The 25,150-nt window shown below is 35.7% G+C and overlaps 1 protein-coding gene across 2 annotated transcripts in view; it reads right to left on the bottom strand.

Annotated features, from left to right (window-relative positions):
* TTC17 (tetratricopeptide repeat domain 17) overlaps positions 1-25,150 on the bottom strand; it is a 140,737-nt gene that overhangs the window by 65,549 nt on the left and 50,038 nt on the right. For both annotated transcript variants that reach the window (XM_059931412.1, XM_059931413.1), the window contains exons 11-16: positions 21,827-21,973; positions 20,357-20,472; positions 20,035-20,200; positions 18,790-18,867; positions 18,428-18,652; positions 11,231-11,417 (exon numbers count right to left, since the gene is read on the bottom strand). In XM_059931412.1, coding sequence (XP_059787395.1) covers positions 11,231-11,417; positions 18,428-18,652; positions 18,790-18,867; positions 20,035-20,200; positions 20,357-20,472; positions 21,827-21,973 — 919 coding nt within the window. The remainder of the gene's footprint in view (positions 1-11,230; positions 11,418-18,427; positions 18,653-18,789; positions 18,868-20,034; positions 20,201-20,356; positions 20,473-21,826; positions 21,974-25,150) is intronic.

Genomic DNA, 25,150 nt, shown 5'->3' with positions numbered 1-25,150 from the left:
CATGCAAATGCTTGCTATATGAGATAGCAAAGCTTAACATCACAAACTGAAATATCTCCAAAAACATCTGCAACAATGAATGGAAACTGAAGATGTAAAAAGATAGCATCCAATGAACTTGCCTAACTTACTACACACAAAGTATTTATAACTAGAAGTTTGCCCCCTTCAGTTCCTATCAGGAGACATGTACTACTGCAGTGACAAACCATATTAAAAATATCTTGTTCAATAATTAGTGGGGGCTAGATAAAACAGACCCCATCTTGCTCATCCTTCATTTTTCTTGCTGGTGTGTACAATCACTGTGACCTCAGTGATGTGAATGCAGGAAACCACAGTAAGTTCCTGATGCAGAATGGAGCCTATACACAAAGAAAGATGTCTCAGTATAACTTTCCAACCCTATCTGTAGGTAAGTGTTCACAAAATATGATTAACGATGCCTTCCAGTGGGTGTCCCCGCACTACATACAGAGCATAAAGGAAGCAGAACCATGATCTTAACTTAATTTACAAACTCAAAAGTATAACTCACTTCCTATTGGAGACTCAAGATAGTAACCCTAACACTGGCCAAGACCATTCGCACACCTGAAGTGTTAAGCTCTGTAACTCAGATTATAAATTTGCAACTTATTTTTAAGGTAATGAACAAAAGCATTCCATAACTGAGTAGCAAGCTGCAGTGCTAACCTCCTAGCTGACTTCAAGAAGTGCTACTCAAATGTCTAGAGTGACTGCTTAGTTGCTGCCCTTGGACACAGTCCTCTTGGAGCATCACAACCAAGCTGCAGTGACTCAGTTCCAAGAGTCCCAGAGACAGAGAATAAAACCACTTGCTCTGTGTGTATTACATGCTGGGCCTTAGAATACCCTCCTTATAAATGCCTTACTTCTTCACTCAGCTGCCAAATTTTTCTACTATTTTATTCCAAACACAGAATTACTTTTTCATGTTTCTAACAAGTGAATTTTTAAAAAGTCTTCCTTATTTGTGTCCTATTATATATTATCTAAAGAATGATTCCTGGTATCATTAACTATTTGCTTTAAAGTTATTTTAGTTACACAGTGACAGGATGAAACAAAAGTTATATAGTTTAGAATCTATGCCAGTAACTCTAAAAGTAATTCAACTATACATAGAGAGCTCACTTTAATATTTCTATTTTCCTAAAATTTATTCTTGTTTTAGTATAGATATTTCCCCATTTTACAGAAAATACTTTTGATAAAATGAGGTCACCAAATGATTTTCTAAACTGTTAAACTCAGAGGTTCCCACACTATTCATTCGTCCACTACTGTCGTGATTTTTCCGTAGGTACCAGTACCATAATTTATGCAATGTTCTTCTTTAAATGGAGTCACTGTTTAATCTTACATTAATTTATGTTAAAAGGGAAAATCAGTACCACTTTTCATGAATTACAGGTTTGATGTGTTGGTTATTTATTTCTTCTAATGCCCACTAGAATAAGCCACAAATACTAAAATCAAAAAATGTTACTCTAAGTACCACCTAAAAGCTTGCGTGCCTCTGGTGATATTTGTACCCTACTTTAGGAACCAATATAGGACATGCTACTGTTGATTTCTTTTTCCTTCTCAAACCCTCTGTTCTTCTGACCTGCAAGACCCAGCTCCCTCTTGGTTCTCCCAATACCTCTCTTTACTCACTCTTTCACTGGCTCTGCTCCTTAAATGCTAGTATTTTCTAAGATTCCATTCTAGGACTTTTCTTCTCACCCTGAACAATCTGAGGGAACCAGTGGCATCTCTGTATGAACATGTCTATCACTGAACTTAGTTTCCAGCCCCACATCAAGGCATAGATCATTTCTTTTCCATATTCCTTCTCTAAATTAATGACATTGGCATTTATCCAGTTACCAAAATTAGAAACCTCTCTAGTCAGTTCACATTCTGAGTCCATTGTTTTCAGCCCTTCCTCTCTCATTATATTTCTAACCTCTTCCGCCCCTCTTCACACTCATCTGACAACTGGCCTCTTACTTCACTGAGAAGTAATCAAAAGTCTCACCATCATACCTACATCTATACCTATATATTGTACCTTCTCCTATCTAAGGACAACCTCTAGGCTACACTTGTGCCTTGGAGCCCATCCCCTTCTGTTTATTCAAGAGTTTTGCTTCTACAGTTTTTTCTGCATCTTCAATTTCTTCCTCTTTACTGGATATTTCCTACAGGAACACACTGCAATATCTCTTATTTTTAGAACAATAAAACCAAAACCAAATATCTTCGATCCCACATCCCCCCCCCAACTACCATCCCATTTTTCTGCTCCTCGCTACAGCAAAACTCCTTGAAAGAGCTGCTGGCCATCTCCACTTCCTCACCTACTTCACAAGCCATTTAATACAAACTTTTAGAAGACTGCCAACAACCTCCATGTTCAGAAATCGATGCTTTATTCTCTGTCCTCAACCAACTCAAGCTCTTAGAATATATCCATGTAGCATAAGAATAATGATATAACTGACCACTCCTTGGAACACTTTCTTCGCTTGGCTTCTGGAACAGAATACTTGCCTGGTTTCCCTACTGTCTTACTGGCTGCTCCTGTAATGTTCTTCCTCTTCCCGACCACTAAATGTTGGCTGGAATGCCCTAGTAATTAATCGTTGAGCTCTTTTCTTTTTATACTTATCACTGAGGTAACTTCATCCAATTTTGTGATTTTAAAAGACATTCATATGTCCAAGGTTCACAAATTTTCATCTCTAGCCTGGGGCTCTTCCTTGACCATAATGACATTCATATATATCCAACTGCCTACCCAATAACATCACTTAAACATTTAGAAGGCAACTGAAACTTGTTTAAAACCAAACTTGTTTTTCTCCCTAAATCTGTTCCTTCCTCAGACTTTATCTCATTAAATAGCACCACTGGTTATTAAAAATCTCATTAAATAGCACCTAGTTCCTTAGGTCCCATATTTAGGAGTCACCCTGACCTCTGTTTCTTTCATTTCCCATACTTCCTCTGGTAGTGTCTTATTGGTTCCACCTTCAAAAATATACCCCAAATAGGATGATCACTTCTCCCCTTCTCCCCTCTCACCCCACTGGTCCAAGGCAACATCATCCTTCACCTACATCTTTGCAACAGCATCCTAACTGGTCTTCCTGCTCATGCCCTTACCTGACTACAATCTATCTTCAACAGAGCACCCAGAAGAATCCTCTTAAAATGTACATCAGATCATTTTTCCTCTAATGCTCAAAACCTTCCAAATCATACATCTTTCTCTTAGAATAATACCTGCACCTACCATTCTTTCTCTTCTTAGAATGGTCTGCAAGGCAGTGAAGATGCGGTTCTACCCTCCTCCTGTTCGTCTCTGCTTTCATTTCCTCCAACACCACCAAACCACAGAAAAGCTCTCCTTGCATAAGCTTTTGCAACAACTATTTTCTCTGCCTGAAATGCTCTTATGCTGTATGTCTGCATGGTCCAACCCTTTACCTCCTTCAAATCTTTGCTCAAGTGTCACTTTCTCAATGGGGCCTCCCTTAACAATCCAATTTAAATATCACACCAACCCTCCTGCTCTATTTATTTTTCCCCAGAGCACTTATTTTCTAACATACTAAATAACTTCTTTAGTATGTTTATCATCTGCTCTGTTTCTCTTTACTAGAATGGAGCTCCGTAAGACTTGGAGTTTTTTGTCTGTTTGTTTGGTTTCTAGTTCCTAGAATAGTAGATATTAGTTGAATAAATGAATGAATAAATAAGCCATACTCAGGTCCCTTTGGTTGAAAGAAAACAAATACTCTATTGCTTTAGAAGGTTATATCCACTATCAAATTTCATTTTTCTTAAATATTATTTGGCCAGGTTAACAATCTATAATGACTGGAGGACAACTGTAGAAAGATCTTAAGCAGGGGCCAACAGGCTCATTCCTCAAAAGAAAACAATTTTTTTTGCATGCTGAACAAAATTTCATGTTAAAAACCAAGAAGTATTTATATATATACTCAATGTCTTTCGGAGGCTGAAGTGTAAAACCACTGGTTAACAAAACCTGGCTAAATGTCTTAACCTCTTATGAAAACAAAAGGTAACCATTTTGCTCATGAAACCTAAATGCTGGGAATCCCAAAAGACAAATATTACCTACTGAGCGAATATTACAAGTACGGCTACCAGATCTTTTGTGTAAAATCCAACGCTTTACAGCAATCTAATGATGCAAAATTCAGAAGAGATCAAAGTGACACGCTAAACTGAAAGGGACCATTTTAGGTGTGCTTTTAGGGTTCATTATGACTGTCCCCCATAATATAGTTCAGAGGCATGTTTTATATAGGGATGTATGTATCTCTTTTGAGGGATGATATAAGAAGTGCAGTGATTATACTACTTTCATACAATGACTCAAGAATCTACAAATATGAATTCTTTCAGTCTTGGCAGTGGAATAGTTTATGGCTTGAGAATAAAAGAATTACGCATGAGAGCCACACTGGTCTTGGAAGACAGAGGACTCAGATTTCAGTCTCTGTGCTACCAATGACTGACTCTGTGACTTGAGTAAATCATAACCTTTGCTTCTAGATTCATAAAAAAGGCACTTTTCTTATCCCTTCTCTCACCGTCACATAGATACTTATCAAAGGATTGTTTGTTAGCCAAATAATTAAAGCCCTTTAAGTAAAGAAGTATAAAAATTTATACATATTACATATAGAGAGGTACATCTAGCTTTGTTGCAGGATGCACCTGCACCTACAGGATTTTGAGCCTGTAAAAAGTTAACCAGTTTTCATTCTTCCAACAAAAATAAATGGAGGGAAGCTAACTAGTAGCATATTAAAAATGCTATAAAAACTGTGTCTTTCAGACTGTATTTTCTTTCTTTTTTTTAAAGCAGATATCTTCACTAATTCTCATCAAGAATGTGATAAAGCAAAGGTCCTTAACTGCACGTAGAATGTGTTGGATAGTCCACAGGAGGGCAGCAAAATGCAGGATTTCTTTTCCTTCAAAATCTGAACTCCATGTAAAATTGCTTTAAGCTACAAGTTATAAATCTACAGAAATTTGGGTGGAAGAACACAGACTAAAACCACAGGCGAGAAACAAGTTATAAAAGGAGGTAAGATTTAGGTAAATAGTAAGTAGATGCTATAAATACAGAAACATTATAAAGACAACACAGGATAATTCTTCTGCACATTGGAACAGATATTAAAGCTCATGACGTGATTTGGAAATTCTATTTTTTTCTATGGTGGTGAAAGCTTTGAAATACATGTTATAGAGAAATGTATATAAAATTATAACCATACCTAGACATTAAAGTCTGAGTTCTGTATAACATTTATTCATAATTTCTAAAGATCTGGGCCAATAATTTTAAGTGGGTAGGTGTCTCAGTGGATTAAGAAAAGATCAATGTTCAGAGATTGTGGGGCTGATGCTTAATTATACTCAGTTAATAACAATGCCACTGTTAGCGGCATACCTATACACATGTAATGAAGTCTAACAAATATAACCTTCCATTGATCTTATGTTTTCTAATGTAAGAAAAGTAATACTGAATGAAGAATACTAAAAGTAAAATTATGCATATCAGAGACATAATAATAGAACAATGTATATTGCTTAAGTAGTAGAAAGCATCTTTTTTAGATGTAACTTTTTAATTTTCAAATCAGTGAAACTGAAGAATGAAAGTATGTAGAAAATACTCTTAAGTAATAAATGCTTAGAAAATCCACTATCATGAATATTACAGATTTAATATCCACGTTTTGCTTATTATAAATTATTTTCCATTTTTCATCATTAGAGAAGATAATCATTATTGTTTCATGAAATTCCATTTTCTGTGACACCTTGTTATTTTCAATTTTAAAAAAGTCCTTTTTTAGTGTTGAGCACTCAAGAAACCTTACTTATACTCAAAAGCATTGTAAGTTTATTTAACAGGTTCCATTTTACTTTAAAAAAGGCCAAGTATGTTGTTACTGAAAAATGAGTTTGTTAAAGTGGCCAATTCAGTTCTATTTAAGTTGAATTGTAAAATAACAAGTCAATAAATATGGACAAAAAGTATGTATTTAAAAACTGCCAAAATAAAATGTTTAATCAAAACTGGAAGCAGTAGCTTCTCTTTCACAGTCAACTTGAGAGTTGGCAATTAAAAAATCAATCTATTATGTTTTCCTTCCCAGCATCCTTGAAACTGTAATGCTGATATAAAAATACCTATAAAAGAAAAGAATTTATTAAGTACTATTCAAAGGAGAGAGAGAGATGATGATGATAATAAGCAGTTTCTGTAAGAACACATGCAACTAATAAATGGCGGTAAATAAGAGGATTATCTAGATTAATCAAAGTTTGGGAAAACTGTCAGATAAATGATTCTGCACTAATTGACACATTTTTAGCTATAAAGTCTTTACAAGTAAGAAAATTTTGTGAGCATGATGATTATGTACTTCTAAGCTGAATGAATCAGTATTCAAAGCTAAATACATTACCTGTGCATATACTCCAAGAAACATAAACTAAAAATCTGTGTGAAAAATTTCCAAGATTATATATGAAAAGCAATACTTACTGATGTTAAAAGACTACTGATAATTTTACCATTTAGTTCAGACTACCCAAGACATTACACTATATTACAGTTGCTATAAAAACAGTGTCTAATGTGGATCTTTAAAGAAAATAATTTAGGGAAGATTAACAATAGTGGTCAGAAAAGTTGTTTTTAAAATGTTTTCCAAGAGTATTTAACTATTTTTGATCTTGAAAAGCTTATCTGAAAAGCTTTTAAATTGGTAGCTTTTCAAACAGGCTTTCATAAGAGAATTTTTTAGGTTGGAAAAAGGGTGTATAAGGGCAGCTTAAATCTTGTCCAAAAAAACCCAATTACAATATGAATTCCTTGAAATATCACTCAGCCATAAAAAGGAACAAAATTGGGTCATTTATAGAGATGTGGATGGACCTAGAGACTGTCATACAGAGTGAAATAAGTCAGAAAGAGAAAAACAAATATCGTATATTAATGCATATATGTTGGAATCTGAAAAAATTGGTATAGACAATCTTATTTACAAAGCAGAAATAGAGACACAGACCTAGAGAACAAATGTATGGATACCAAGGGGGAAAGGGGGCACTGGGATGAACTGGGAAATTGGGACTGACATATATACACTATTGATACGGTGTATAAAATAGATAACTAATGAGAACCTACTGTATAGCATAGGGAACTCTACTCAGTGCTCTGTGGTGACCTAAATGGGAAGGAAATCCAAAAAAGAGGGGACATATGTATACGTATAGCTCATTCACTTTGCTGTACAGCAGAAACTAACACAACACTGTAAAGCTCTATACTCCAATAAAAATTAAAAAAAAAAAAAAAAAGACCCTCTGGACACCAAAGGCGGGGGTGTGCTCCCTTGGTTGGCAATATGCCACGTGTATTGTCACACATCATAGCTGGGAGGAGGTAATGTTGTCCATGACTCCATGGGAAGAGGACAACCGGAAGTTCTGCATTTGTACCCCTCAAGGACTCTGCCTTGGCTGATTTTAACTAGTATCTTTTCCCTGTAATAAACTGTAACTATGAGTATTACCAAAAAAAAAATGAATTCCTTGATTATTGGAAATAGAATCACAAACCTTGCTTCTTGAAACCTTTGTATAGTCATAATAAAAACTTTAGACAGATATGTCAAACAAGATAACTTATGAAGCTTCTTTCAATATTGCAAAAATGAAAAAGTAAAGGGCAGACAGAATCATCTGAAGGCACAGAAATGCTAATCATTACTCAGAGGTTTTATCTCCTTTTTCATCAACCGTTTAGTAAAGCTCAGAGATAACTGGAGTAGATGCAACTGTTAGGTTTTAAAATGTAAGAAGTTCATGGTTTCGACAGAGGTGTCTGCTTCTTTCAAGTTTCAGCTTTTCAAAGCTGGAACTCAGCAAAACAACCGTCAATAAGTAGGATTATTGTGGAAACAAGTAATGCAAAAACACTGTTAAAGAAAAATTTAATATTGAAATTAGTTCAGTATAATCAATGAGTTTTTAAACCTAGAAAATGCTATATAGCATATATTTCCACTAGGGGTAACTATTTATTTAGGAGTTAGCAGACGTTGGATTCTTTTCTAAACTAATTAATTACAATGTAAAAAGGGCTACTGTTTTTTAATTTAAAAAAAAATTTTAAAAATGAGCTCTCTGAAAGAACCAAAAATGGTATTCCCTCTTCCCAAGTCAAATTATTTTCTTTTATTGTTATTGTATCAGATTCAATAATATTCTTGGGGACTTCCCTGGTGGCGCAGTGGTTAAGAGTTTGCCTGCCAATGCAGGGTACACGGGTTCTAGCCCTGGTCCGGGAAGATCCCACATGCCATGGAGCAACTAAGCATGCGAGCCACAACTACTGAAGCCCACGTGCCTAGAGCCCGTGCTCCGCAACAAGAGAAGCCACCGTAATGAGAAGCCCACGCTCTGCAACGAAGGGTAGCCCCTGCTCGCCGCAACTAGAGAAAGCCTGTGCACAGCAATGAAGACCCAATGCAGCCAAAAATTTTAAAATTATTAAAAAAAAAAAAAAAGAAGTGAGCAGAAAAGAAAAAAAACAGCAATTAAAAAAATATTCTTGGAATAACCTGGACTATCAGATACTACAATTTTGAGAAAGATCTGTTTCAAGTTAATAGTTCCCTGGGCTAGTTGAGATTATGTTCTGGGGGAAAAAGAGCTTAAGACAACTGAATTTCCTCTCTTGACATCAGTGACATAAAGTAACAATAAATTTCAAGAAACTAAAATACTAAGCAAAAGCATGTAAAACAAATACTAAAGAAAAGGCTTTTAGAAAAGGATCGCTATATACATACAAAACCCTTCTTCCCAATATCAGAAAAGAAGAGAGGTGAGGGAGATGATAGTCAGTAAAGAAAATAAGAAATTCTATTAATATAAACAGCTCATTGAAAAAAATGAAATCCTGTTTATAAGGCTATCCTTAGATATAATGTACAAAACGTTAAAGACCACAACATATTTTCTAGTATTATGTAAGAAGATAAAGATCCTTAACCTTTAGAGTCATATGTTGTATTCATTATGAATTTCTAATGGCTTACTTTTACATAACACCTACTCTGTGACAATAATCTCATTTAATCCTCCCAAAAAGTATATGAGATTTTACTGTCTTTCATTTTATAGATTAGGACACAAATTACTTTAATGGGAACAGAAAGACAGTAATGGCAGAGCCAGGGCTCAAACATGAATCTGTATGACTCTAGAACTAGCCACCCCACTATACTGCCTTGCTAAAAACACTGTTAGGCCTTCAGCATTCACGTACGAATTCTAGTTTAGATGGTGCTCAACAATGATCTACAACTGAGCTAGAGTCTGAGAGATTTTTTGTTTCTTCACTAAAAAAAGGGCTCTGATATTTAAAATGACTTCCTGCCTTCCATTAAAATCCTAAGGCAGTCTGGTATAGTCAATCAGTTTGGGTGCCAAATCTAGTAATTACTGATGTCTTTTAGACAAGTCACTTAATGAAGTGTGTGCCACTTTTTTTCTTCTTCTAAATACCTGAAGTGAAGGAGGTGAGCTAGTCCCCTGGTTGTATATTATAATCTAATTTGAACATTAAACACAGCACCTACTGTGTGCTCTACAAAAGCAAGGTACTGAGGATTCACATGTATATAAACTGCACCACTCATAATTCAAGTTAAACTCATTTTTTTTCTTCCAGTGAAGGTTAAATAAGTAAATAATCAAATGTCGTGGAACTACTATATTCAATATCCTATGATAAACCATAAATAAAAAAATATAAAAAAAGAATGTATTCCTTATATTCAATGTGTTCATATAATATGTTCCTTAAAAAGCTAAAAATAAAATTACCATATGACCCAGCAATCCCACTACTGGGCATATACCCAGAGAAAACCGTAATTCAAAAAGACACATGCACCCCAATGTTCACTGCAGCACTATTTACAATAGCCAGGACATGGAAGCAACCTATATGCCCACCAACAGACGAATGGATAAAGAAGATGTGGAACGTATATACAATGGAATATTACTCAGCCATAAAAAGGAACGAAATTGGGTCATTTGTAGAGACATGGATGGATCTAGAGACTGTCATACAGAGTGAAGTAAGTCAGAAAGAGAAAAACAAATATCGTATATTAACTCATATATGTGGCACCTAGAAAAATGGTACAGATGAACCGGTTTGCAGGGCAGAAATTGAGACACAGATGTAGAGAACAAACGTATGGACACCAAGGGGGGAAAGTGGGGGTGGGGGTGGGGGTGGTGGTGTGATGAATTGGGCGATTGGGATTGACATGTGTACACTGATGTGTATAAAATTGATGACTAACAAGAACCTGCTGTATTAAAAAATAAATAAAATTCAAAAAAAAGAATGTATACATATGTATAACTGAATCACTTTGCTGTACAGCAGAAATTAATACAACATTGTAAATCAACTATACGTCAATAAAAAAATATTGAAGAAAAAAATATCATGGAACTCTTAGAAATTTACAATAGTTGAGACAGACATTAACTCAAGTAGCTCTGACCCAGGTGGACACACTGCTGCACACGTGTGTATGTATACACATATGTACACAAGCGTGGTGCCTGTGGGAGGAAGTGGAAGAATGCAAAGTAGATAGCCGCTTCACGTCGGACGACTGCCTGAAAGGTGTGGTGAAGGTCCACACCACCTCCACTCAAAGACAAGGCGCTGTACTTCGGTGAATGAGGATAGAAACACTGCTTCACATCTCATTACACAGTTTGAATTTGTGGCAGAAAAAAATATCTTTTACCATAAATATGAGTTGTTGTAAAACATCAGAGATTTGGGGGAGAGAAAAAAATCTTGCAGCTTATCAATCCCAGTCGAATATACTTTAATCAGCCTTTCTCAAACTAGGGTTCTGGGAGAGAATTAAGCCTAATGCTCCAAGGCATGTACATGGCAAGTTATTAATTAATTTCTTTCCTATGTATCTAGAATTACACTGGTTATGTAAAAACCTTGGAAAAATTAAGAAAATCATTTTCTGTGTTCTGTTGATCAAAACAGGAATCCTGATTGAACTCATTATTTTGCCAGCATTTAACAGCTGCTTACCACTGCAAACAGAAGAGGTGATGTTGTACAGAAAAGGATAAAACTGCATACAGCGAATCAACTTCAGGCTGTTTTCACACTCTGGGCATTTGGTAGTTAATTTCAAAGCCTGTCTAAAGGCCTCAAGTGCCCCACTGATATTCTTCAGAGCAAGGTAAGCATTTCCCAGGCTCAAAAAGGTCAGGGGCTAAAAAGAAAAAAAAAAAAAATCAGAAAATGTTAATGAATTAATATTTTCTGAGAGTTACAAAACCTTTACAGTATATGTCTTTTGGTTTTTTTTAGGTTACCTCATAAAAGTTACCCCAACTGTCCATTTTATTTACATCAGCTAATTCTAAACTGTTTAACATAAGTTTATTTTTTACCAAGATAAAAAATACAATAAAGTGTGTAACATGCACTAATCTTAAGCGTACAGCTCAATGAATTTTTATATATGTATATACCCCTGTAACCACCACTCATCTAAAGATACAAAACGTTTAGAACATTTCTGGTGCCCCAAGAGGTTCCCCTGGGCAACGCAACACCAACCCCAGAGGTAACCACTTGATGTGATGTTGTGACTATCACCATAGCTCAGCTCTGCCTTGCCTGTTCTTGAACTTCATATAAATGGAATCAAACAGCATGTTCTCTTACGTGTATAATATGTATCCTTTTGTACCTGCTTTCACTCAACACATCTAATATTCAAGAAACTAGATTTTTTTGTGTACTGTTTGTTCATTCTTCTTAAAAAAAATTGATGTGTAATGTTTCATCATGTGAATACACCACTATTTGTTCATCCATTCTCCTACTGATAGGGAGTTTTTGGATTGTTTGCAGTTTTGGGCTACTATAAATAAACTTTGGTTTATTTATACTATGGTTCATATTTACTATGAACAGTTATGTAAATGTCTTTTGATAGACATATGTACTCATTTTCCTTGGGTATACACTTAGTAGTGGTTCTTAAGGTAGGCATACATTTAGTTTTAGGAGATACAACGAAATCATTTCCCAGTGGACATACAGACTTACACTCCTACCAACAACTGTGAGAATTCACTGACTTGTTATTGTCAGTTTTTTAAATTTAGCTGTTTTAGTGAGATGCTTAAGTGGATCTCACTGTGATTTTAATGTGCATTTCCTTGATTAGTAATAATGTTGAATATTTTTTCATGTGCTTACTGGTCCTTCGGGTACCCTTATTGCTGAAGTGCTGTTATTTTCCCCATTTAAAAAAAATTGGGTTGCCTTTTTCTTATTGATTTGAAGGAGTTCTTTATATATATACTAGACATGAGACCTTTGCTGGAAATATTTATTGCAAATATCTTCTCCAAGTCTGTTGTTTGCCTTTTTATTCTCTTAATGGTATCTTCTGATAAACAGAAATTCTTAATTTTAATGAAGTTCAGTTATATATTTTTTTCTTTTATAGTTAGTGCTTTTTGAAATCTTTGCCAGCTATAAGGTAACAAAGACTTTCTCCTATGTTTTCATCAAGAAGCTTTATTGTTTTATCTTTCACATTTTGGTACATGATCCACCTCAAATTAATCTTGTGTATGATATGGAGTAGGAGTCAAGGTTCATTTCTTTTTCCATAGGGGATATCCAAGTACTCCATTACTACTTATTGAAAAACCAAAAGCTCCCCACACACACTGTACTAGTGTGCCTTTGTCATAAATCAGGTGACCATATATGCAGGGGCCTATTTCTAATTTCTCTATTGTGTTCCATTGATATGTTTGAGTATCTTTGTGCCAGTACCATACTGATTTAATTACAGTAAGTCTTGAAATCTGGTAATACAAACCTTCCAACTCTGTTTTTTTCTTCCCCACACACCCCAATTTTTGAGCTATTCTAGATCCATTTTTATGTACATTTTTGACTCTCCTTATCAATTTACACACACATATACATGCAACTGCTGGGAGTTTGGGATCGAATTGAATCTATAAATCAATTTGAAGAGAACTTACATCTTAACAATATTGAATCTTTCAATCCATGAACATGATGTATATCACCATTTATTTAGGTTTTCTTTCTCTTAGCAATGTTTTGTAATCATGATAGAAATCTTGTGCATCTTCCTTTAGATTTACTTCTAGATATCTGATTTTTTTGATGCTATTGTTAATAGTCTCAAAATTCTATTTTCCAATTGTTTGTTGAGACTTTGTTTTTATACGCAGCCCGAAGTATTCAGTTTAGGTCATTTTAGCAGAATATACCTATGCTTAGTATTTGCTGCACACAAACCATTTATTCTACAAACCATCTATTTACTTTATCATTAAAAATATTTTAAAAGATCTAAGAATGTTTTATTCTCAAATTGCACAGTATATCCCGTGAAAAGCAATTATCCCCTATAATTTATCAGCTACTTGCTTTTGATTCAGGCTGTTAGGTCATCAGAAATATCTCACTATAACCAAACCAAGGTGTACAAAATATTCCAGATTAAAGAGGCCTAATCTAGATAGCACTCAGGTTACATTTAAAGTATTACTTAGTGGTTCACACTTAGATATACAATTAAATTCCATACATAGATTTCAGAAATGTCTTTATATTTTCCATAAGAAAATGAAGTATCATGATTATCCTTACAACTAGAATGAAGGAAATGAAGTATCATGATTATCCCTATAACTAGAATGATAGTTGTGCAAATATCTTGTATTGAGACGAATTGGTTAGCATTTTGGAAAAAAAGAATAATTTTCATGAATTCATTCCGAAAATAATTGCTGAGTGTTTACCATGTTTCAAATACTGGTTTTGACACTGGGGATACAGCAGAAAATAAGAAAGATAAATCCCTGCCTTAGTGGATCTTATAATCTCGTGTCACACAATTGTGAGTAAAATGTGATGAAGGACAGCAGGGAAGAGACATAAATAGTACTAAGCATAGGGAAGAGAGTGCCATTACAAATAGAGTAGTAAGGGAAAGACTCACTGAGAAGTTACTATTTGTAAAAGCTTTTAAGGAGATGAGGAGCAAGCTATGAAGAATCTTAGTGGGATGAAGCATTCCAAGCAGAGAGAATAGAAAATGCAAGGGTCCTGAGGAGGGAGCACAGCTAGCATGTTCAAGGAACTGCAAGGCGGCAAGTGAGGCTAGAATAGAATGACCAAGGGAACGAGCTCATGGAGACAAGGTCAGAAAAGTAACAAGGTCATGCAGGACCTTCTACATCATTATAAATTCTTGTCTCTTACTGTGAGTTACATGGAGAGTCACCACAGAGATTTGAACAGACAAATAACAACATCTGACATTAAATTAAAAAATTACTAACTTTGTTTCTTGTGTTTTTTCAATGTAGAAGGTAATTTTTCAATTCTGGCTATGGGATGGAGAGAATTTAGGTGAAAGGAGAGGGGAAGTGGCTCCCTTTAAGCAATACTCACATATAAGTTTAGCAAATGTTGAGCACTACTGGTGCTGTATTTATTCATAATGCAATTTCTTTCTTTCTTTCTTTTTTTTTTTTTTTTTGGCTGCGCTGCGCGGCACGTGGGATCGAATCCGTGCCCCCTGCAGTGGAAGTGTGGAGTCTTAACCACTGGACCAACAGGGAAGTCCCTGACAACATCAGACTTTTAGTAAGAATTTCATTGACTGTTGCATTGTGAATAGAGTGTAGGGTGACAAAAGCAGAAAGCCAAGAAGCTAGTTAGGAGGCTACTGAAATAATCTAGATAAAAGACAATGATGGTGTAGATAAGATAGCAGTGGAGATGATGGTAAATAGTGAAATTCTGGGTATATTTTAAAAACAGAATCAGCAAGATTAGTTAATAGATTGAATCTGCCCTGAGAGAAGGAGAAAGGTACGAAGGATGGCTCAAAGGTTTTGTCCTGAGATACTGGCTTTACTGTTTCCTGAAATGGGGAAGACTGAGAACAAATTAGAACAATGTTAAGGAGCTTAGTTTTGGCCTGTAGTTTTAGACTGTGTTTTAGACATTCAAGTGGAGGTGTCATGAAAGCTGTTGGATAAAGGAGTCTGGAGTTCAGAGCAAAGGTGATAAGTGACTCAATAAGGAAAGTGTACTGTTCTTGAGATATGGTCCTGGAACAACCAGATATCCGTTTGGATATGAACTTTGACGAATGAACTTTGATCCCTACCTCACATTGCAAAGAAAATTTAACTTGAAATGGATCATAGGCCTCAATGTGAAACCTGAAACTGTAAAACATCTACAAGACAACATAGGAAAAGACCTTTGTATATCTGAGAGTCAATTATTTAAAGACAAACCAGAGAAAACAAAATAGAACTATTTTTTTTTCAGACTTCTTATGAGGACACCTTAAATCTAACAATAGAAATCAAAAGGAAAAAGATGGAAAATTAAGGTAAGTTTTAAAAGCTAAGATAAAAAGGCAAAGAGAGAAAATTTTTTTAACATATGACAGATGGAGTTAAAGACTTTATTGTATAAAGAGTTCATGTAAAATTAAAAAAAAAACAAATTCTAACAAAATGAGCAAAATGCCTACATAAACTTTTACTTTAAAAATACAATAAAATAGGGGACTTCCCTGGTGGCACAGTGGTTAAGAATCCACCTGCCAATGCAGGGGACATGGGTTCGAGCCCTGGTCTGGGAAGATCCCACATGCCATGGAGCAACTAAGCCCGTGTGCCACAACTACTGAGCCTGCGCTCCAGAGCCTGAGAGCCACAACTAGTGAGCCCACGTGCTGCAACTACTGAAGCCCGTGCGCCTAGAGCCTGTGCTCCGCAACAAGAGAAGCCACTGCAATGAGAAGCCCGCGCACAGCAACGAAGAGTAGCCCCCACTCCCCGCAACTAGAGAAAGCCCGCGCACAGCAATGAAGACCCAATGCAGCCAGAAACACAAACAAACAAACAATAAACAATAAAACAGGGACTTCCCTGGTGGTCCAGTGGTTAAGGCTCTGAGCTCCCAATGCAGGAAGCCCAGGTTCAATCCCCGGTCAGGGTACTAGATCCCACATGCCGCAACTAAGAGCCTGCATGCCGCAACTAAAGATCCCGCATGCCCCAACTAAAAAATAAAAAATAAAAAGATCCCACACGCTGCAACTAAAAAAAAAAAAGATCCCGCACGCTGCAACTAAAAAAAAAAAAAGATCCCACATGCTGCGAAGATCCTGTGTGCCGCAACTAAGACCCGGCCCGGCGTAGCCAAATAACTAAATAAATAAACATTTAAAAAAATACAATATCCTTAAAATAAGATAAAGAAATTTATGTTACAACAGAGAAATGAAATTTTTAAAAGTAAATCTGTTTTACAAACGTTAATACAGAAGCAGTGTGACTTGACTATAAAAGTGTGAACTCTAAAGGCCACTCTCCCTGAGTTCAAATCCAAGCTCTATGACTTTCTGTAAATCCCTTTGGCTTTCTTTTTCTATCAAATGGGTAAATCTTATCTCATAGGGTTGTTTTGAGGATTAAATGAGTTCTTACATGTAAAGTGCTTAGTATGATGTCTGGCTCTAGTAAACAATCAATAAAAGTTAGCAGTTACTTCAACTGATTCTGGTGACAATACAAGCAAAATGAATATTTATAGATCTTGATTATGGCAATATATATTGGCCCAAATCTTTTTGTGGATTGTTTGGTATTTTGTAGCAAAGCCATCAAAATATTCATTCTCTTATTTACTTAGTAATTCCACTGCTACTAGCAGTCTTTCCTAAGAAAATTATCTGGAAAACAGAAAAGGTCTTATCCAGAAAATCATTACTGATATTAGCAACCTAAACATCCAGCAACAGAGGAGTAAGTTCTGACATATCAATTCATCAAACTTTTATACAACCATTTAAATTGATGGCTATTAAAACTAGGTAGTAATAAATTTTTTTATATAATAGGCTTTAAAGATCACCAGTACAGTAAAGTTACAACACTATGAAATATTTACATAGAAGGAAAGCTTATAAGGAAATATTTCCAAATGTCAACAGCTGGGGGTAGGGTCTGATTAAGGTGTATTTGGGGTATCTACCCTGATTCATTGATTTATATTTTTATTCCTGTTGCAGTGCCACAGTATTTAACTGAAATTTTAGTATAATTTTCAAATATGAAAAGGCAACTAATCTCTAAAGGAGCTTGTTTTTTGTTTTTGTTTTTCAGAAGAATACTGCCTAATTGCCTCGGCTGGTGGCAGAAAAAAGTGAACCATGAAAAGTATCAAGGGAATACAGCTGTGGGTGTTCACTTTATCACATCTCATATAGACCATCTGTTCTACTATAGCCACATCTGGCACATAGTAAACATTTGATTAATATTTGATGTACTTCTCTGGCAACTTGGCCTGTTGTATAACAGTGATTATAAACTTTTACTTAAAATCCAGTTGTGAATTTGTGTATTTCAAAGGAAACTCTTAACAGGCAACATTCTCTTCTAATACTGAAAAAATCAGTTTTAGGACACTTCAAATAAACCTAAGCCATTCATGCACACTTCTTCTAAAAGTTTCTTTGCGTATAAAACTCAGAAACATTTAGACACTAAGTATAAAAGCAATTTAACTATATATTTATTATAACTGCATTCATCAAACCTAAGATGTCATCAATTATAACATGCATCCTTATTTCAGAGATGTTAAAATATGAAAAAAAAAGTAAGTGGTATTTTAGAAACAATGAAATAAAATATTTAACTACAAAGCAGTGACACAACTCCATGGACTGCATGTGGGAGGTTCAGGGCATGAATATCAACCTACCTATCTATCCTTATCAAAACAACCTTTAAACTGTGCTCTGGCTTGGTTGGTATAAAGGTATCTATAAATTAAAGCTGTAAAACAGTATAATATTATGCAATGTACATGCTGTAATGAGTTGGATAAAGTGAGAAGCAGATGTTTCAGAAATAAAAATGTGGCAGTATATTTTTAGCAGCCATGTCATTCTTATGTAAATGTAAGTTTCTAAAAAAAATAACTATAATTTATAAACTTCATTCATTTAAAATAAAGAGATGAACACATCAAAAATAAAACAAAGCCCTCTTACAATATGCAAATTCTACTCAAAAATAAAACATGAGTTCTTTTTATGCCCTCTCTATAAAAATACATATTATACTCTGAATTTGAGTGATCACTACTTAGTATATATTGCGACAAAGAAACATAAAACCTCACCTCAGAGCTATTGATGGCCAAAGCTTGAAGCAGCAGTTTAGTGGCATCAAGATGAAGGCCATAGTGAATCAAAAGGTTGGCCAAGTTCACAAGAGGAACATCCTGGTATTGAAGGGGAGCCAAATTCAAAGCCCTCTGAAGACAAGCAATAGCAAAGGTGCTATTTCCTACTGCTCTCCAGTAGAGTCCAGCTTCATTGAGTATCAGCCAGACAGGAGCATTTGGCTGAAAAACCCCAAATACTTCAGTTAATACAAGAATACAGTACTCATTCTAAAAAGGATTTTTTAATACATGCATTTTAACTTTTAATTACAATTACTAAGCATTTAAATTTCAGATATCTGAAGTAGGCAACTCACCTTGTTAATAGCATGAAATAAGAAAGACCCAATTTCTTCTTCTGGGATAGTATAGTTATTAATACGGGAAAGTAAAATCTGAAAACATCAAAAGGAAGACTGAATCAATTGAAAATAACAGGGAAGACACTTGAAAAGAATTTCTATAGACAACAGTCTTGAGCTCCTCAGGAACAGCTAATTTGAATAGATATTTATAATTATGTACATAACATGCAGTCATTGACATTACAACAGGTGTTACTCTGCTCACATATGCCTTAGTTTCCTTTAATTAAAAAAAGTTAAAAGACATATACACCACATACATATTAAGGTGATCTATCATTTCCCCGTTAAAGTCAACCTAAGTGTCCAGAACCAAATGAGAAATTATTCAGAAAGCAAAGCATGCAACACCTGATGCAATTAAAATCTGCTATCCTTCCTAGCTGGAAAAGCACCAGATCCTCAATTAATCTACTTTATATTCTTGCAGCATTTATATAACCGTGAGCAACTCTACGGTAGGGATCATGGTCTATTTATCTTTGTATTCCTAGAACTCCAAACAGTGCCTGGAACATAATGTTTTTTGCCTCAGTAAATGCTGAATATAAGTAGTAACTGCTCACAGTTTTAAAATTAAATTAAAAAAAGGTCATGGTGATGGTCTGTTTTCTCTGTAAAAAGTAAATTTTTTCATTTGTACCTATGGAATGGTATCTAATATAGGATTTATATTCAGTAATAAAACATTCCTAGTTATACATAGCTAATAGGAACTAAAGAAAACAGCATAACAGAACATATTTATACTGTCTGCAAAGTAGTTATCAAATTCATACAAATTCCTAAGGACCTCGTATGAGCGCAAAGTAGGGTTGATAAGGCCAAGGAAAGAGAATCTTCAAGCTTTCAATTTATACAAACTTCTGGAAGCTTGGAGAATGTAAAGCTAAACTGCAGTGGTCAGAATGGCCTCCACTAGGTAAACAGAGTTCTGTGTTACTCATCTTTGCAGCCCTCTTAGAGGAACACTGCTTAGGTGGTCTATGTACATAGCAACCCTGGGGAACACTTTACTGGCATTCCTTCAATAGCATGACTGACTTCTTAATTATTTCACCAAATCTTTAACTCTATCTTTCAGTTTTATAAACTTAAAGCTCAACAACTGCCTTCTATCAAATTTTTGCTCCACCTATGAGGCTTGTGAAGTCAACCAGAATGGACGGCAATAACACCAGCCTAAGTGAGCCTTACTTTTCGTGCATGGTCATCTGGCATTTTGGCTTTCAGATCCATGCGGACCTCTAATTCTTTGACTAAGTAGGACAGAGTCTGGCTTTTTCTGATGTCAGTTATGGAACAGTCAGGGGTTTGGGCCTCTTCTTCTGAAGAATAATCATCACTGTTGAGTTCGTGGATCCTGGCACAAGAAAAAGGAACAAAATTCATATTTTCAAAGTTTGGGTGACTTCAAAATAAAGACTTAACCTTTCAAGTCCAAGGCTGGTGCTCTCAAAGAACCGCCAGATGATAATCATGCAGAATCAAGTGCTTTGCCAAATCCATCAGCACTTGCCTGAGTCCTTTGTTTTCCGGAGGCAGAAAATACGTTGGCAATTCCCCGCCAACAGGGACTCTAGGATAGCTTTCTGCACAATCTGCTTTTTTAGGCCACAGAATATGCTGTTTGTCCTAATAAAAAAGAAAGTTTCTCATAAATTTCTTCAGATTCAATACTTCAATATGCTAAATGAACTTTTAAAAGAACATAAATATACTAGGATAACCGAGAAACAATTTAGTATTTTAAGATATAGACACTGTGGTAGACTCTATAATATCCTTTCTACTGCAGATTATTAGTCTAAGTCAGTAATTCTACCTGCTTTACCACAGACTGGTTCAGGGTTGGGCAGGCCTAACTCAGTTGAGCCAGTAAGACACAAGGAGAGGTCTGCCTGGGGCTTCCAAGAAAGAAAAGCCAGTCTTAGTCTCTTATGCCACATAGGATCAAAAACCGTGTTGCTCCAGCTACTGCTGGCTGTCGCCTCAGTACCATGAGGAAGACAGGCTTTAGGATGGAACCAATACAGTGGATGGCAAATTAAAGAAAAGGAAAGAAATGGGTCACTGGGCCACTGAATCAACCAAAGCCAAAGTTTGCTCTATCTTTGGATTTCCTATAGTATGAGGTGAATTTTCTTTCGTTTAAGTTAATTTGAGGTGGAGTTTGACTTGTACCTGGAAGCATACATACACTTAAAAAACTGGCACAGAAAACTATTTTTCCCTTAACTAAGACCTTTTCTTTGCCAATGCCGAAGTTTAACAATTATTATTTTATTTGTAAATTTCATCTTTCTAAATATAAATAACACATACCAGAGGTTTACTAAACTTATAGCCTGAAGCTTTCAAACTTGGGAATTTATATTAGACATAATTAAATAATAAGTGGCTGTATTAATTCTGTTAGAATAAAAACACAATTAAATTCTGAAAATTTAATATTGAATAAAAAGTACATGGTTTCTGTCTTCATATGTTGGTATCCCCATTGGCTAACATACAATTATTTCTTAGCTAGGTTAGAAATACATATTTATTTACTTGTTTATTATCTGTATCTTCTGCTAGAATGTGAGCTCCAGCAGAGCAAGGAACTTGTGCACTATATTCATAGTATCAGCCTGGTATACAGTTGGAAGCTCAATAAAAGAATGCTGATTAAATAAGTGAAGTACATACAAGCACACACTTAGGTCAAGTTTAGAAACTTGTGAGGGTTGGTGATTATACTCAGAGCTCAGAGCTTTGAACTGAAATCAGGGTGTCCATCTGTCCCACTTGACTGGCAAGAACTTAAGACAGACCCTGTGTCTTACCACCTAGCAGAATGCCTTCCATTTAATATAAGCTTAACAAATGCTTGCTGAACTAAGCTGAACAGTGACTGGGGCCATATTAATCAGTGGGGTTGAGGGCCACTGCTTTAAGAAATCTTGTCTGTTAGAGAAAACTCCTTCATCATCCTCTACTAACTTACCCTATATGCATCGGAGTCCCTGCCCCAGATCCAGAGAACAGAATGGGCTACGGGAGAAGACTTGACCAAATCACTGATATCACTCTGATTTGCTTGAACATCAAAGTTCACAGACATCATACTGGAGGTTGATGAATCCTCACCAAACTAGAAAATGAAAAGAAAAGTTCAATCAAATTGAAAGCAGAAAAGGAGTTGTGAATAAGATTTAACTCAACCCCAAAATGTTAATGAATACTCAAAATTAGAAGGAAATCACAAAGTAGGTCAGTTAAAAGGCAATCAGATCTTTAATTTTCAGAACTATGCCCCAACAGTATTCTCTCACAGATAATGCATAGCTAGCAACTTTCAATCAACTATGATACTGATGTGTGAGAAAACTAGTGTGGGTTGTTTTCCTGTCCCACTACTTCCTTTCTATGATTTAGTCTCTTCTAGGTTTAATGATTAGCTAATTTAGATGTTTGATTCATTATTCCTCTCCCCTACCTAGACTAAAATGATTACTACTCTATAAAATTAGTGTGCTTAAGGGTTCCTAAGAGCTTAATATAGCTATCATTTAGGCATTAAAAACCATTGGACAGTCAATTTCAAATATGTATAGCCTTCAACGGTGAAAAACTAAAACGATTTCCTCTAAGATCAGCAACAAGACAAGGTTGCCCACCTCACCACTATTATTCAACATAGTTTTGGAAGCTTTAGCCACAGCAATCAGAGAAGAAAAAGAAATAAAAGGAATACAAATTGGAAAAGAAGTAAAACTGTCACTGTTTGCAGATGACATGATACTATACATAGAGAATCCTAAAGATGCTACCAGAAAACTACTAGAGTTAATCAATGAATTTGGTAAAGTAGCAGGATACAAAATTAATGCACAGAAACCTCCTGCATTCCTATACACTAACGATGAAAAATGTGAAAGAGAAATTAAGGAAACACTCCCATTTACCGTTGCAACAAAAAGAATAAAATACCTAGGAATAAATCTACCTAAAGAGACAAAAGACCTGTATGCAGAAAACTACAAGACTGATGAAAGAAATTAAAGACGATACAAACAGATGAAGAGATATACCATGTTCTTGGATTGGAAGAATCAACACTGTGAAAATGACTATACTACCCAAAGCAATCTACAGATTCAATGCAATACCTATCAAACTACCAATGGCATTTTTCACAGAATTAGAACAGAAAATTTTACACTTTGTATGGAAACACAAAAGACCCAGAATAGCCAAAGCAATCTTGAGAAAGAAAAATGGAGCTGGAGGAATCAGGCTCCCTGACTACAGACTATACTACAAAGCTACAGTAATCAAGACAGTATGGTGCTGGCCCAAAAACAGAACTATAGGTCATGGAACAGGATAGAAAGCCCAGAGATAAACCGCACACATATTGTCACCTTATCTTTGATAAAGGAGGCAAGAATATACAATGGAGAAAAGACAGCCTCTTCAGTAAATTGTGCTGGAAAAACCGGACAGCTACATGTAAAAGAATGAAATTAGAACATTTCCTAACACCATACACAAAAATAAACTCAAAATGGATTAAAGACCTAAATGTAAGGCCAGACACTATAAAACTCTTAGAGGAAAACATAGGCGGAACACTCTGTGACATAAATCCCAGCAAGATCCTTTTTGACCCACCTCCTAGAGTAATGGAAATAAAAATGAAAATAAACAAATGGGACCTAATGGAACTTAAAAAGGTTTTGCACAGCAAAGGAAACCATAAACAAAATGAAAAGGCAACCCTCAGAATGGGAGAAAATATTTGCAAACAAAGCAAATGACAAAGGATTAATCTCCAAAATATATAAGCAGCACATGCAGCTCAATATCAAAAAAACAAACAACCCAATCCAAAAATGGGCAGAAGACCTAAATAGACATTTCTCCAAAGAGGACATACAGATTGCCAACAAACACGTGAAAGGATGCTGAACATCACTAATCATTAGAGCAATGCAAGTCAAAACCACAATGAGGTATCACCTCACACCAGTCAGAATGGCCATCATCAAAAATCTACAAACAATAAATGCTGGAGAAGGTGTGGAGAAAAGGGAACCCTCTTGCACTGTTGGTGGGAATGTAAATTGGTACAGCCACTATGGAGAACAGTATGGAGGTTCCTTAGACAACTAAAAATAGAACTACCATATGACCCAGCAATCCCACTACTGGGCATATACCCTGAGAAATCCATAATTCAAAAAGGGTCATGTACCACAATGTTCACTGCAGCACTATTTACAGTAGCCAGGACATGGAAGCAACCTAAGTGTCTATCGACAGATGAATCGATAAAGAAGACGTGGCTCATATATTCAATGGAATATTACTGAGCCATAAAAAGAAATGAAATTGAGTTATTTGTAGTGAGGTAGATGGATTTAGAGTCTGTCATACAGAGTGAAGTAAGTCAGAAAGAGAAAAACAAATACCGTATGCTAACACATATATATGGAATCTAAAAAAAAAAAAAAAAGGGTTCTAATGAACCTAGGGGCAGGACAGGAATAAAGATGCAAACATAGAGAATGGACTTGAGGACACGGGGTTGGGGGAAGGGTAAGCTGGAACGAAGTGAGAGAGTGGCATGGACATATGTACACTACCAAATGTAAAATAGATAGCTAGTGGGAAGCAGCTGCATTGCACAGGGAGATCAGCTCAGTGCTTTGGGACCACCTAGAGGGGGGGGATAGTGAGGGTGGGAGGGAGATGTAAGAGGGAGGGGATATGGGGATATATCTATACATATAGCTGATTCACTTTGTTATACAGCAGAAACTAACACAACATTGTAAAGCAATTATACTCCAATAAAGATGTTAAAAAAAATATGTAAAGCCTACCTCCAAATCAAGGTACAACAATATTTGATATTCTCACGAGATACCACAGTTCCTGTGTATTTCTGAAACCTTGTTAGATAAGAGAATGGGACTAGGGTAGGATGGAGTAGGAAAGAGATGAGAAAAAGGAATGAATATGATGAATTTGTAGCTCTATGCCTTTATGAACAGGAACAGATTCTTTCACTATATAGTGGTGATGAAACTTATGGATATATAATGTTGGAATCTACACTGGCACATGGCAGTCTTCCAAATGGTCTGTCTTGAGACCACTATGATATCTAAAAGTTACACTGGGTTTCGGTATATTTCATTTCTAAATATTCCCTTTTTCCCCTTAAAATGCTTGGATTTAAGACAGGGAGCTAGAGTCCCAGAGGGTGTAAGTCTGTTCTTCCTTTACTACTCTTGAAAACCAAACATGGGATATTGCTAGG

Source organism: Balaenoptera ricei, chromosome 8 (assembly GCF_028023285.1).
Source record: "Balaenoptera ricei isolate mBalRic1 chromosome 8, mBalRic1.hap2, whole genome shotgun sequence".
NCBI classification, from domain to species: domain Eukaryota; kingdom Metazoa; phylum Chordata; class Mammalia; order Artiodactyla; family Balaenopteridae; genus Balaenoptera; species Balaenoptera ricei.
This window is presented reverse-complemented; position numbering and strand designations above follow the sequence as displayed.